The sequence below is a fragment of the Neomonachus schauinslandi genome, unplaced genomic scaffold, assembly GCF_002201575.2.
Source record: "Neomonachus schauinslandi unplaced genomic scaffold, ASM220157v2 HiC_scaffold_820, whole genome shotgun sequence".
Classification (NCBI taxonomy): domain Eukaryota; kingdom Metazoa; phylum Chordata; class Mammalia; order Carnivora; family Phocidae; genus Neomonachus; species Neomonachus schauinslandi.
The window spans coordinates 1-13,929 of NW_025409510.1; the positions used below are offsets into that span (position 1 = coordinate 1).

General features: G+C 52.7%; 1 protein-coding gene across 1 annotated transcript; it reads left to right on the plus strand.

Moving 5' to 3' along the window:
- Nucleotides 1–697: 697 nt before the first annotated feature.
- LOC123323778 (death-associated protein kinase 1) lies at nucleotides 698–13,923 on the plus strand (the record flags this gene model as incomplete). The annotated part of the gene is made up of 6 exons (XM_044912262.1): nucleotides 698–956; nucleotides 3,068–3,265; nucleotides 4,248–4,386; nucleotides 5,884–6,004; nucleotides 8,859–9,047; nucleotides 11,564–13,923. Coding segments are annotated over 6 exons (2,139 nt in total), but the record flags the coding sequence as incomplete, so codon positions are not given.
- Between the last annotated feature and the right edge of the window lie 6 nt (nucleotides 13,924–13,929).

Here is a 13,929-nt window from a genome sequence, read left to right on the forward strand (position 1 = left end):
GCGCATAGGAGATGCCGCGGGAGCCTCCCCGGGGAGATGGGGTTGGGCGGTAGGATGGATGGGGTAGCTGTGGCCTCCAGGGAAGGAGGGCTGGTTCCAAACACAGCCGCACGGTCACTGCCCTGTGGCTCTGCCAGGGCCTGCGGGTCGTGCTCTGCTCCCTCCCAGGTCACAGCTCTGGTCCCCCTGAGCCCCGCGAGAATGGCCGGCCCGGCTCCTTTCCCCGGGACAGATGTCCCCGGGGGCACGTTTCTATCACTCCGACAGCAGGCCGTGGGTGCGCCTTAGACACCGGCCCGTGGCGCTGTCGTCTCCTGAAAATGCAGGACAGAAGGGCCGAGCCACCAGGCAGGACGCAGGAGCGAGGGGCCCGTGTGGAGTCTAGGGGGGGAGTCTAGAGTCACAGACACACAACTGGTGTCAGAGAGGCAGTGAGGAGGGAGGAAGTACCTGGGCCTTCTCCTCCCCCTGCCCAGCCTGTCCAGTGCCTCCCGTTGGCTGACCCCAACCAGACGCCAAGTGGCAGGGGCGCCCCGGAGATGCAGGGTCGGCCTCTGGGGGACCGAGCAGAGCAGGAAAGGGCTATAGAAGGTGCAGCAGACAGGAAGCATCGAGGCAACATCCCGGACTCACTGCCGCACAGCACTCGTGCCCGAAGCAGCAGGGGGTGGGATGAGGGTGTCCCGGGAAGGGACAGGGCGTGGGCCGGGGGGAGGGGAGCAGGCACACAGGCTGCCCTGATCTCACCGCCTCCCGCCCACCTGCAGTGTCCGTGAGCATCAGCAACCTGTACCCGGGCTGTGAGCACGTGAGCGTGAGGAGCCGCAGCATGATGTTTGAGCCGGGCCTCACCCGAGGGACCCTGGAGGTGCTGGTGGCCCCGCCCCAGCACCCACACTGCGCAGCTGACGACCAGTCCACTAAGGCCATCGACATCCAGAACGCTTATCTGAACGGTACAGTAGCCTGCCCGCCCCACAGGGGAGCACTCCCCTTTCCCTTCGCCAGGACTGTGAGTCAGACCCCTGCGGGAGCCTGTCCCCCTGCACCTGTCACAGCCCCCCAAGGACGGAGGAGGAGCCGCACAAAGCGACCTTAGGAGTGACCCAGTGAAGCCAGGCTGGTTAATAGCCCTAACTAGTGAAACTAAACCCCATGCCCTCCCGGGCACCTAGCAAAGCCCCAGGCACGCAGTAGGCACTTAATAAATGACTGTTGAGTAAATCGTTTTCTAAGCAGAGCAAATCATACACTTGGATTGGAAACCTCATAAAATTCAATCCCACTAGCAGTTTGACAAGTGCAAGCGTGAGAAGAGTTATCTTGAATACATCGACACTCGTGGCTGATGCTCTGCTGCAGGCGCGGGCGATTTTCTCCACAGGCAACATTTCACGTGTGTTCTTTGCCCTCAAACATTTCCAAGGGGGTGAAGCTTCAGATGTTACCAGGGAAGGTTACTTTCTCCAGCAACCACTGTGCCCCCTATGTCGCTCCCCCCAGCCCCCGAGCTCCCGGGGCCCCCAGTTGTCCCACGTCTCTTGAACACCAGCCCCTGCCTTGCGGAGGCAAAGTTTAGAGCAGGGATAAAGCGATTTCTTTGAGACCCATCTGTGAGGACCGTATGAGCTGATTCAAGCGCCTGGTAGTGTGTCTGGTACAGGGGAGGCGCTCAGAAAATGCCAATCGGGAGCATCTTCACGTAGGAATCTGTTATTACCGTGAACCCCGTGAACAATAGATGTCAGTGTGTGTCACCCCGAGCTGTGGCTCTTCACCTTCAGTGTGCAGGTGGGCCCCCTGCGGGGCTTGTTGAAGACACAGACTGCCGCCCTGCCCCCAGAGCTGCTGATGCGGCCGGTCAGGGGGGTTCCCAGGTGTTGCTGCTGCTGTTGGTCCGGGAACCCCACTAGGAGAACCACTGGATCCAGTGAAGTGGAATTTAAGTCCATGGGCATTTTCTCTTTTAAACGCTGAGTGTTCTCTGAGATCCCGGAGTGGAGGTGGCGTGCAGCCTGTCCTCAGCACCCCTTGCTCACCCGGCTCCTCCCCAGCCCCTCCCCCGCCCCAAGTCTGGCTCCCAGTTCTCCACGTGCTAGGGGACCTATGCCTTTACTCCAAACCCTTCCCACTAACGCCTCAGCTGCCAGACTTAAGAGAGTCCTGTGCCCAGGGGTGCCTGTGCTCCAAGAGGAAGCTCCAGAAGAGTCCTTGGATCTTCCAGAATTAACTGTTGACTGCAGAATTTCTGACCCAAATAAGCACCGAGGGGAAGAATTAGTGAAAAGGAACTTGAAATCCTACAACATAAGTGGTCCTGCCTGGTTGCCCGAGGCCGGTGCATGGCTGGTCACCGTCCTGCTGGAATGTGGTCGTGTAGGGCTGGGGGTTCCCACATGCTGGATAGTCACTGGGAGGTTCTAGGTGCCTTAGGAACTATAATCAGAGCCTCACCCACAGACACTTCCAAGAAAACCCTCCATACCCGGTGCTCAGGTATGAGGGAGCAACTGCCCCCCAACCCTAGGGTACACAGCCTTCTACCCTGCTTGGTGAGCTTATGGACCCCACCTCCTCACAGTTCCATCCCCCTCCTTCAGATGCAGAACTGCTAATCAACTTCTGCATCTTTCACATGTGCAGATAGCCTGCTCACTTCTGACCTACCTGAGCAGGTCGCTTACTCACCTGCGGCAGGTGGATGTAGTCATTATTGAACCAAAATTAAATTACATATCTTAGTGACTTTTACGTTCAAAATTGTATACCCTGTCATGTTCCAAAAAGAATTTATACCTTTTTGAAGATCAGGGAATCTTACCACATACGTTCTCTGACTGTGTGAGTTTGTTGATGGGGAACCCAAAGTCACCGGTTGGCTCTGACTCCTTCCTTGTGTGGGGTCATTCGTGTGGGGAAGTGGGGGGAGCGTGTGTGTCTTGAAGATGCATAGATAAACAGGTGGATGCTATGGACAGCGCTCTGGGCAGTCCCTAAAGTGCTAAGAAAAATTGTGATTGGCATTTGCTGGTGGTGTTTCAGATAGTAATCTTTCATCTCTCTGTAGGAGTCGGTGATTTCAGCGTGTGGGAATTCTCTGGAAATCCTGTATACTTCTGCTGTTATGACTACTTTGCCGCAAACGACCCCACGTCCATCCACGTCATTGTTTTCAGTCTGGAAGAACCCTACGAGATCCAGTTGAACCAAGTGATCTTCTGGCTGAATTTCCTGAAGTCTCTTGTGCCCGTTGAAGAACCCATCGGTAAGCTAGCACACCCCGGTGTGTGAGCGCCCTTCCCTCTGGGCGGATCTGCAACTCTGGGCTAACGGTGAGGCTCCCCTGGTCTGTCCTTCCTGCGATGAGAGTCCCACTCTGGACGGTTCCTGAGGCCCAGCTGCTCCCTTTGTTCGCAGGGAGTTATTACAGGATCACATTTTCCTGCCCTCTTCAGAGACCAAGTCTGAGCAATTCCTTGGGAACCGTTTCTCACTCTCTCCCTACACGTTAGAGCTGCGGTCACTTTGGTTGGGTGGGAGTGGAATCCGTCCTTTGATGGCCTCTGTGCCTCTACCTAATGGTACGTGATGAATAAGCAGAATGAGCCCTCCTCCATTCTGTAGTTCCATCAAGAATGGACGGGACCATACTGAGTGAACGTATTATCTTAACTTTATTCCTAGAGCAGAAGACAGCGTGGAATACACTTTTGTTCCTTTGTGTACAAAACAAAAAGGAGCAGCCATCCATGGTGGACACCGGGCTATCCATTTTTTTCTTCAAAAATTATAGAATAATCAAATAATTGGACTTAACCTCCTCAGGGTACTTCCACTCTGCCTCTTTCTTCCTCATTCTTTTTGATGTTTTCTTCCTAAACACTCCCCTGAGGAGAGGCTCTCTGTCTGTGTGCACCGCAGGAGATCCTCTCAGCCATTTCTGGGTGTTGCTGCATTCAGAGGGCTTTCTTTGTCTTGTAAAGGGTGCACCTGCCCAGAGTTCGATTTCCCCTCACCATGCAAGCAGGGCCCCCTTGGAGGAAGAGCTGAGAAGCTCCCTTGTGTTCTGTGGTCTGAGCCCGGGAAACAGGCTCATCCCGATGTTGGCCAGGCCTGGGCCTTCTTGCGGTGAGCCCGCACGGTGGGCAGGCTGCACATCCAAAGGCCAGCATGGCCCCCCTCCCCCGGGGACGCGAGGCAGCCAGGAAGGAGGACCCACCTGTGACACGCCTGCTTTCTGCCCCCAGCCTTCGGCGGCAAGCTGAAGAACCCGCTGCATGTCGTCCTGGTGGCCACCCACGCCGACATCATGAACGTGCCTCGGCCGGCTGGAGGCGAGTTCGGATATGACAAGGACACGTCCTTGCTCAAGGAGATCAGGAACAGGTGAGGGCGTCGCTGGTGGCAGGGGCCATCCCGCAGAGCTCACAGACACAGAGGAAGGGATTGGAGGCCTCCTTTGCTTGGTTGGCTTTTGTGGTATCGTTTTTATTTTTATCAAAACATTGAAAACATAACAGATGCAACAGAAGTAAAGAGCACGGGATAAAAAACAACAAACTATGCACTTCTTTCCTCACCTCCCGGTACCACTGCCCAGGGGGAGCTTCTGGTAGGGGTTTCATGCATTGATTTTCCACTTTCTGGAGGCAGCTCTAGTTGACAGGTAACATTATCTACTTAACATCCACATCGTGGTGATTTGACGTCCGCGGCGCCCATCTAGCTAGTTAGCGCATCCATCACCTTCCATCTCTCTCTCTTTTCTCCTTATTTCTTTTTATTATTTTTTGGTGAGAATGTTTCTCACCCCAAAATGTTTAAGTTCAACCCTTAGCAAGGGGTGCCTGGATGGCTCAGTTGTTAAGCGTCTGCCTTTGGCTCAGGTCATGATCCCAGGGTCCTGGGATCGAGCCCCACATCAGACTCCCTGCTCCGCGGGAAGCCTGCTTCTCCCTCTCCCACTCCCCCTGCTTGTGTTCCCTCTCTCACTGTGTCTCTGTCTGTCAAATAAGTAAATAAAATCTTTAAAAAAAAAAAAATAAGTTCAACCCTTAGCGAATGTCTGTCATATACAGTGTCATCAATGGTTGACACCATGGTTGATGTAGACCTCGGTTCTTTTTGTTGCTTTAACCTCGGTTCTGACGACTGTCTTCTTACCACTGAGCAGAATCGCTCACTGTCGAAGTTGCCGCTCCTTAGGGGCTCATGACTCGGGGGTCCTGACCTGTCTGGAAAGTGGGAAGGCCTGGAGGGAGAAATACCAGCGTGACTTTCCTGGCACGTGTTTCTGTGAAACTTCTGGTTCATTGATCAGTGTGGACGTGCACAGGTCACAGTGCCTAAATATGTATTTTTACATAGCATCTGTCAAAAAAACTTTGAAGCTGCAGCTCTATGTAATCTGCCAGTAATGCGAATTCTCGATTGATCGACTGCAGACACTTCCTGTGGTCCTCCTGATAGGAAAAAGAGGGCTCGTACTAATATTTTCCATCGAAGCTGTGGCTGTCAGGCCCATCGTCTGCTCTTACGCCGTCACCCTGCAATGGCGTCCATCCTCCTAGCATGCAAGGGGGGGCACAGGCCTCACCTGTCCTGCGTCAGGGCACCTGGAATCTTCCCATACCGTGTCCCTGCCGTTTTGTGGGACTGGAGCCGCCCCTCGCCCGTCTGCCGCCGCCACCCGCGGGACTCGGAGCGTGCGGGTCCCCACCCCTCGCACCCACGTTACATGACAGAAGCCAGCAGGTGGTGGGGAGGGGGTGGCCTTTGCAAGGTCACGAGAACTTTCTGGCTTCAGGCCAGCAGGACGCTGCCGTCTGGGGGGACACCTGGTCGGACCACAGCACCCTGAGGAGGCCGCTGCTCTTCCCTTAGGTTTGGGAACGATCTTCACATTTCAAACAAGCTGTTTGTTCTGGATGCCGGCGCTTCAGGCTCTAAGGACATGAAGGTCCTTCGAAGTCACCTGCAAGACATCCGGAGCCAGATTGTGTCGGTGAGTGAGCTGGGAGGCTGCAGGCCCATGTTTGCCCAGACCGTCCGGTCACCCCAGAGCGGGCCGCTCAGGCTGTCCTCGGGGTCAGGTTCAGTCCTCAAGGGCCCCAGGATGAGGCAGCTGCATGGCGGTTTTTGTGTCCCATTGCTCAGGGAGGAGGAAGGAAGGGTGAGAACAAGGAGGTGGCCTGGAGAGGAGGGGGGCTGTGGGCGTGGGGGCACCTTAGCGTATCTGGGATTCTGACAGTTTCGGTAACATGGCCTTTTACAAATCACAAAAGCTACCCAGAAGTGACTTATTGTGCAATATTTAGAAAATGCGGAGGAGCATCTGCGTGGCTCAGTCAGTTAAGGGTCCGAACTTGGTTTTGGCTCAGGTCTTGATCTCATGGGTCATGAGATCTAGCCCCACATCGGGCTCCGCGCTCAGCCCGGGGTCCGCTTGAGGATTCTCTCCCTCTGTCCCTCCCCCCACCCTTGTGCATGTGCTCTTTCTCTCTCTCTAAAATAAATAAATTTATTTTTTTAAGATTTTATTTATGCATTTATTTAAAACCGACAGAGCATGAGTGCGTGCACAGTTGCATGAGCAAGGGGGAGGGACAGAAGCAGGCTCCCTGCTGAGCAGGGAGCCTGATGCAGGGCTTGGTCCCAGGACCCATGACCTGAGCCGAAGTCAGCCGCTTAACCAACTGAGTCACCCAGGCGCCTCCATAAATAAATAAATTAAAAAAAAAGAGGGGCGCCTCTTAGCAGAGTTAGTACAGTTCCAGCACACATCTTATGGGAATGAGACAATTGGGTTGGGTTTTTTATCTTAAAATTTCAGTGGAAGTTTATAATAAATAAAACATATTATAAGGGCTGTGTAATTAATAAATCCCAAATCAAAAAAATCAGTAAGTGGAATACGTGAGTGTAGAAGTAAATCACAACATCTACAGAAATTCAATAGAAAACAAAGATGCTGTTTCAATTTTGGGGAAAATTTTATTTCATCCGTGACCTGACACAACTAGCTATTAGTCTAGAATGAAATGAGACTGAGTTCTACTCACTGCGAATCCCAAAAAGAAATTCTACGTGGATTAAAACTATTAAATGTGAAAAAGAAGAAGACAAAAACCGCAATATCTTGAATGTGTTTTTAAAATAATTTGGTACTGCTTTGGAAAACCTTTTAGGTAATATAGAGAACCCTAGGAATTTTCAAAGAAAGTGTACCTATTTGACAACATAAAAGCTAAAATTTCTTTTCTGGCAAATAAATTCCATGAACAAAGCTCAAAGGTAAAATAGACTGGAAAAAATATTCTCAGTACCTCTAACCCCTAAAAGGTTGCTACTCTATAATACTCGAAAAGCTCTCCCGAGCTGACACGAAAGGGTAAACATCCCAAGGGCAGAATGTTCCCTGGAAAGTTCCTGCTGCCCCAGCCTGGGTGGGAATGAGGAGCGTGTATCTGTCTCCCTCCCCTGGTGGCGGGTGGCCCCTCCCCTGGTGGCGGGTGGCCCCTCCAGTTAGAGCTTATTGCTTCCCAGCTGGGACATGCCCCCATTCACAACACCAGGCTCCAGTTCCAGATGTGCTGTAGGAACCTTCAGGAAAACTCTGGACTTTCTGAAGCCCAGTCTTTGCCTTCTGATGGGGGCCACAGTAAGGCACAGTCAGTGAGTGGGGAGTAGTCTGGGGGGGCTCAGAGGAACCCGATCACAGAAACCAGTGGGCAGCAATCAGGGACAGTGGTCTGGGAAGGACCCCAGCCCCTTCCCACCAGGGGGCATCAGGGCCTCTGCCCCGGGCTCTAGGGAGTCCCTGGAGAGTTCTGAACTGGGGTGTGTTGAGATCGTCTGCTTCACACCCCCCACCCTCAACTCCTGAGGCCCAGCAGGTGGAACCCAGCAAACAGACTGCCTTTTTGCCTGGGAGCTTTGTTTTACGAATAGGGAGTGGAATTTAGCTGACATAAAGGTAGGATACAAGAAGGGACTGCCCGATTAATGATGCAGGGCAATGTATGGCTGGTGTTGTTTTTAAATTAGGATGGTGTGCGGATTATCTGAGTCTGTCACGAAATGATTTATTTAATCAAATTAAAAGATGAAAACCCTATTTCAAGGGGAATGGGGGGATAGGCAAAATGGGTGAAAGGGGGTGGGAGATGCAGCCTTCCAGCTGTGGAAGGAATAAGTCACAGGAATAAAAGACACAGCACAGGGAATATAATCAATAGTATTGTACTAGTGTGTGGTGACCGAAGTCCAGTCCCCATGTCGCATCCCTGAAACTCACATAACATTGCGTGTCAACTATACTCAAATAAAATTTCTTGGAGGTAATTTAAGAAAGAAATCTATTTCAAGCCCATGAAGAACTAGTCTAACTTAAACTGTATGTCCGCAACAGTCCCACGAATACCTAATTTTCTGATAAAAACCCACTGCAGTATTGCTAACGACAGTTCATCTCTTTTCCTCTCCCTTTGCTCATAAAGTGACCATCTTCTGGCTGAAAGAGTCGCTCCAGGGGAGGGAGGGAGGGAACACAGCATTAGGGGTTAAAGGAGCACTCTGATTGAGTCTCTGTTCCAAAAGCATTGTTGCGAAGCCTCACCAACTCTTTAACTGTTAGCAATAGAAATGAAAGCATCCGTACCATTTTACACTTGTAAGTGGGTTTCGCGGAGAGGCCACACTTTAAAAAAGAACTGGCCCAGCATGCCCGACAAAAAAGCACTCACTCGTCCCGAGTATTTCTTGCAACGATGCAGAAAAGAGTGCCATCCTCTCTACCTGGGCTTCTCCGAGGGAGCCCCTCGGCCCCAGGTTGACCTGTCCTGTCCTGCATGTTCTAGGTGTGCCCTCCGATGACCCACCTGTGTGAGAAAATCATGTCCACGCTGCCTTCCTGGAGGAAGCTCAACGGGCCCAACCAGCTCATGTCGCTGCAGCAGTTCGTGTACGACGTGCAAGACCAGCTGAACCCACTGGCCAGAGAGGGTGACCTCAGGCGCATAGCCCAGCAGCTGCACAGTGCTGGCGAGGTAGGGGCTGCAGCCCAGGCGGGGGTGTGGGAGGGGCTCCACGGACGTGTTTCTGTCCCCGCGCGGAAGGTGCTTGGAGTCTGGAGAGGCGGAATGGAAAGTGCCCAACTACCCATAATCTATCCAGACACGGGGCTGTCCCACAGAGGCCCAGGTGATTCTCTGACCTGCAGTTCTCGGCTCCCCCACGCCCCCTAGAGCTGTCCCGTGGTTGTGTTCAGATTTGTTCGTTTTCCAGCTCTTATGAGTTAGGGAGCCCAGTTCCCGCCGCATGGGGCGACTGGGCCTCTCTTCTTTCCTCCTGGGGCACCTGGTGCTTAGCTGTGATTCCTGCAGCCTCTGGATGCAGCTCAGCAGGGGCTGTTATGTGCTCCAAACAGACTCTCAGGTTCACAGATGATCAAGAAAAGGCGGTGACGAGAGGATGTCCAGAGACATTACAACCCAGCGAGCAGTGTCCCCGGAAATGACCAAGAAATGGGGATCTTTGCTCCTGCTTGTATGGCATTCAGCACTGGGGTGCGGCTTGGGAATGCCGTTCTAATTCCCTCCTCTGCCTGTCCCCAGAGAGGGGGCCTTGTCTTCCTGTTCCTCCATCCTGTGACATCAGGGGACAGTTGAGGCTAGGCTGGGCCATGAAGAGCAGTTCCGAACATGAAAACCCAGAGGCAGTTCTGAGAATTTTAGACACCAGGAGCTTCCTGTGCGGTCTCAGTGTCCCCCTGACTCAAGGCCCGTGTGTGTGGATCAGATAGGCTTGACATGACAACTGAATCCAGTGACCCTGAAAACTAGAGCGTCAAGCAGTGAGAGCAGGAGCCTCTGAACTCCCCTGAGACTACCGGTCATCTACAGGCCCCTCTGGCCATACTTTAAAGTGACTGAATCCAAGGACTGGGATCCAAGCTAAGATTAACCAGAATAATAAACTCACTCCACTGGCCCAGTATTCTCTTGCCTTCTGGTATTTGACTAGCAGTTTCTAGATCAAGGGTATAATCCACTTTATTCTTCATTCTCCTTGCCCTTGAGACTTTAGTAAGTGAGTAGGAGTGGTAGGAGTAAGGAAGGGGAATCTGTCAGGTGCCCCCACTCTGCTCGGCCACCAGCCCCTCCCCCAGTCCTGTTACTGACCGCTGGTAACGAAGCTCCTAGGCACATGTCACCGGTTGTCCTGATGCCTGTTTCTGCTCCAGGACCCCTCACCGCACGAAGTCTCCGGTGGGGCCGGTGTCTCAGTCTGTCTTCCCTGACTGACACTTTGCTCCATTGGCTTTCTCTCTCTCTGTTCTATTTATTTATTTTTCAAGTATGACATTGCACCCCCAAATAATTTAGCCTGTAGCTCCTAAGCCATGGGGTCCTCTCCCACTAGTACAGGGTGGAGGAGGGACAGTGAAGTAGTCCCCGAATTGAGACCAAAGAGACGAAGGAGGCGACTCCTTATAGTTTACACATTTTTATTCGGGGTAGCTTACGAGCAGGGGAGATGGGGCGGGCAACGACCCAGCCGCACTGTGCTTCTCCACCAAGTCTGGAGTGTTGTCTATGGGTTTTATAGCGCAGGGGGATGCACAGAAGGGCAGTGCAGTGAGAGCAAAGGGTCCACGTGCCCCTCACTGACATCTAACATTGAATTAGGTCTCGCAGCACCACGTGTGTATGTGAGGAAGGGAAGAGACTTTGTTATCTTTTTTTTTTTTTTTAAAGATTTTATTTATTTATTTGACAGAGAGAGAGACAGTGAGAGAGGGAACACAAGCAGGGGGAGTGGGAGAGGGAGAAGCAGGCTTCCCGCCAAGCAGGGAGCCCAATGCGGGGCTTGATCCCAGGACCCTGGGATCATGACCTGAGCAGAAGGCAGATGCTTAACGACTGAGCCACCCAGGCGCCCCGAGACTTTGTTATCTTTGACAAATTTACAAAGGGCCAAAAAGCAAGCTTCCCACCCTCCTGGCCTTGGTGGGTGTTTCTCAGGTTCATGTGTTAATCTCCAGGAGTCTCTGGACACCACGTAGCTGAGGGCGTCCACGAGTGGATGTGAACAAGACAGAGGGCTAAGGATGGAGTCACCCACATTAGCACAATATAATTAATTATGTTCCAGAAACATAGCACTGATGTAATAGTCCTCATTGGAGCGTTTGCCACTTACCCCAGTCATTTCTTTCATAGCTGTTTTTATTCATTTGTGTGTTTATTTGGGGATGTAGAATCCAGTCAGAATTTACTCATTGCATTTGGCCACCACCTCTCTTTTTTGTCTTTCATTCATTATGTTGACCTTTTTTTTCAATTGTCAAAGGGAGGCTTTTCGGTTTCTCTCATAACCTTCTCAGGCTGCTATTTTGGGTCTGTGTTGGATTTCCGAGATCCGTCCACATCAATGCCCTGGGTCAGTTTTTGCAGCACGTGCACAGATTTTATCATTGCTCGGGTCCTCTCGCGCTCTGCACAGCTGGTGCATCTGGCCATCTCGGTCCCCATGTGTGACCTCCTGTTGTCCCTTCTGGCAGATCAACATCATGCAGAGTGAAACGGTCCAGGACGTGTTACTCCTGGACCCCCGCTGGCTCTGCACCAACGTCCTGGGGAAGCTGCTCTCCGTGGAGACCCCACGGGCCCTGCATCACTACCGGGGCCGCTACACCGTGGAAGATGTCCAGCGCCTGGTGCCCGACAGTGACGTGGAGGAGCTGCTGCAGATTCTCGATGCCATGGACATCTGCGCCCGGGACCTGAGCAGCGGGACCATGGTGGACATCCCTGCCCTGATCAAGACAGACAACCTCCACCGCTCCTGGACGGACGAGGAGGACGAGGGGAGGGTCTATGGTGGCGTGCGCATCGTCCCCGTGGAGTACCTCACCCCCTTCCCGTGCGGCATCTTTCACAAGGTCCAGGTGAACCTCTGCCGGTGGATCCACCAGCAGAGCGCTGAGGGCGACGCAGACATCCGCCTGTGGGTGAACGGCTGCAAAATTGCCAACCGTGGGGCCGAGCTGCTGGTGCTTCTCGTCAACCACGGCCAGGGCATCGAGGTGCAGGTGCGAGGGCTGGAGACGGAAAAGATCAAGTGCTGCCTCCTGCTGGACTCCGTGTGCAGCACCATGGAGAACGTCATGGCCACCACGCTCCCGGGGCTGCTGACGGTGAAGCATTACCTGAGCCCCCAGCAGCTGCGGGAGCACCATGAGCCCGTCATGATCTACCAGCCGCGGGACTTCTTCCGGGCGCAGACCCTGAAGGAGACCTCACTGACGAACACCATGGGTGGGTACAAGGAAAGCTTCAGCAGCATCATGTGCTTTGGGTGTCACGACGTGTACTCACAGGCCAGCCTAGGGATGGACATCCACGCCTCAGATCTGAACCTCCTGACCCGGAGGAAACTATGTCGTCTCCTGGACCCCCCCGATCCCATGGGAAAGGACTGGTGCCTTCTCGCCATGAACTTGGGTCTCCCCGACCTTGTGGCGAAGTACAACACCAATAACGGGGCTCCCAAGGAGTTCCTCCCAAGCCCAGTCCACGCCCTGCTCCGGGAATGGGCCTCCTACCCCGAGAGCACGGTGGGCATCCTCATGTCCAAACTGCGGGAGCTGGGGCGTCGGGACGCGGCAGACTTTCTACTGAAGGCGTCCTCTGTGTTCAAGATCAACCTCGACGGCAATGGCCAGGAGGCCTATGACTCAAGCTGCAACAGCGGCACATCTTATAATTCCATTAGCTCCGTCGTGTCCCGGTGAGGGCAGCCTTTGGCTTGGGCAGGGTCTCTTTGGACTGCAGACCAGGGGGACGCAGCCCCTCTTTCCCATCGGAAATTCAGGGTGCATCTTCCCTGTGCCCACATACTGAAGGACGCCACCCTCCCTCCTGCTTTACCAATTTCTCTGCCACTACCTCCCTCCCACTCACACACTCCACTGTATGTGAATGGTCTTTCTAGTTTCAGAGCAGACCATACATAACCCTGTCCTTTGGCCATTTGAGAAACTAGCGTCCCTCCTCTCTGCGTTCTGGATCCATCTCTCATCTCCAGCACCTTGCTTCTTGCTGATAATTTTACTGGAATTCCTAGCTTTCAATGAAATTTTTTAAACTACGGATTGTCCTTTAAAGAAAAAAAAAAGCACACATTTATCCAAAATGTGTATTTCTTATCCTCTTTTTCTTGTTAGACCATGTCCTCAGCTTCTCTCTTTGATATTTGTAGGAAAGACTCCCATGTGTGGAATCCCGCTGTATGACTGATAAACAGACAACATGTGAGTGCCTTTGCAGAAGAGGGTGTGTTTGAGACCATCCAGGTCAGCCAGGAGCTGTCGTGAAGGAGACGCTCCCTCTCTGTCCCTTGCTGTCTGCTGATCATCGCCAGAGGTGCTTCACCCTGAGGTGTTTTTTTTCCCCCAGTAATTTTTGTGTTTCACTTGGCAAGGAAAGGGGAGGAAGGAATCCTCTTCTAGAGTCATTTTACGGCCAGTGTTGTTTTCATGGAAAGACATGTCTTTGTCGCTCTTGTTTAAACGTCAACGTGCGCGTCCACGCAGCACCTGCAGACTGTCCCCCTGCCTCATTCCCACGCATCTCAGGTAGAAGGTGACACAGCTGTAGGTGAGGAAGGTCTGTGGGAGAACTCAGAACACCCCTGACCCGTGATGTGTGACAGTCCGTTGTCACTGGTGCACAGTAGGTGATTTTCACATTAGGTCCTGGTTCCATAACTTCATATACTTGAAGTCTAATAAGATGAAGGAAGCCAGTTTCCTTGCAGTGATTTTAAATTGTGATAAGAGTATTAAGTTGATATGAGGGAACGTGTCCTAATTCTTCTATCCTGGGAAGCATGTAATTTTAATGTTACATTACATGTGTGTATATG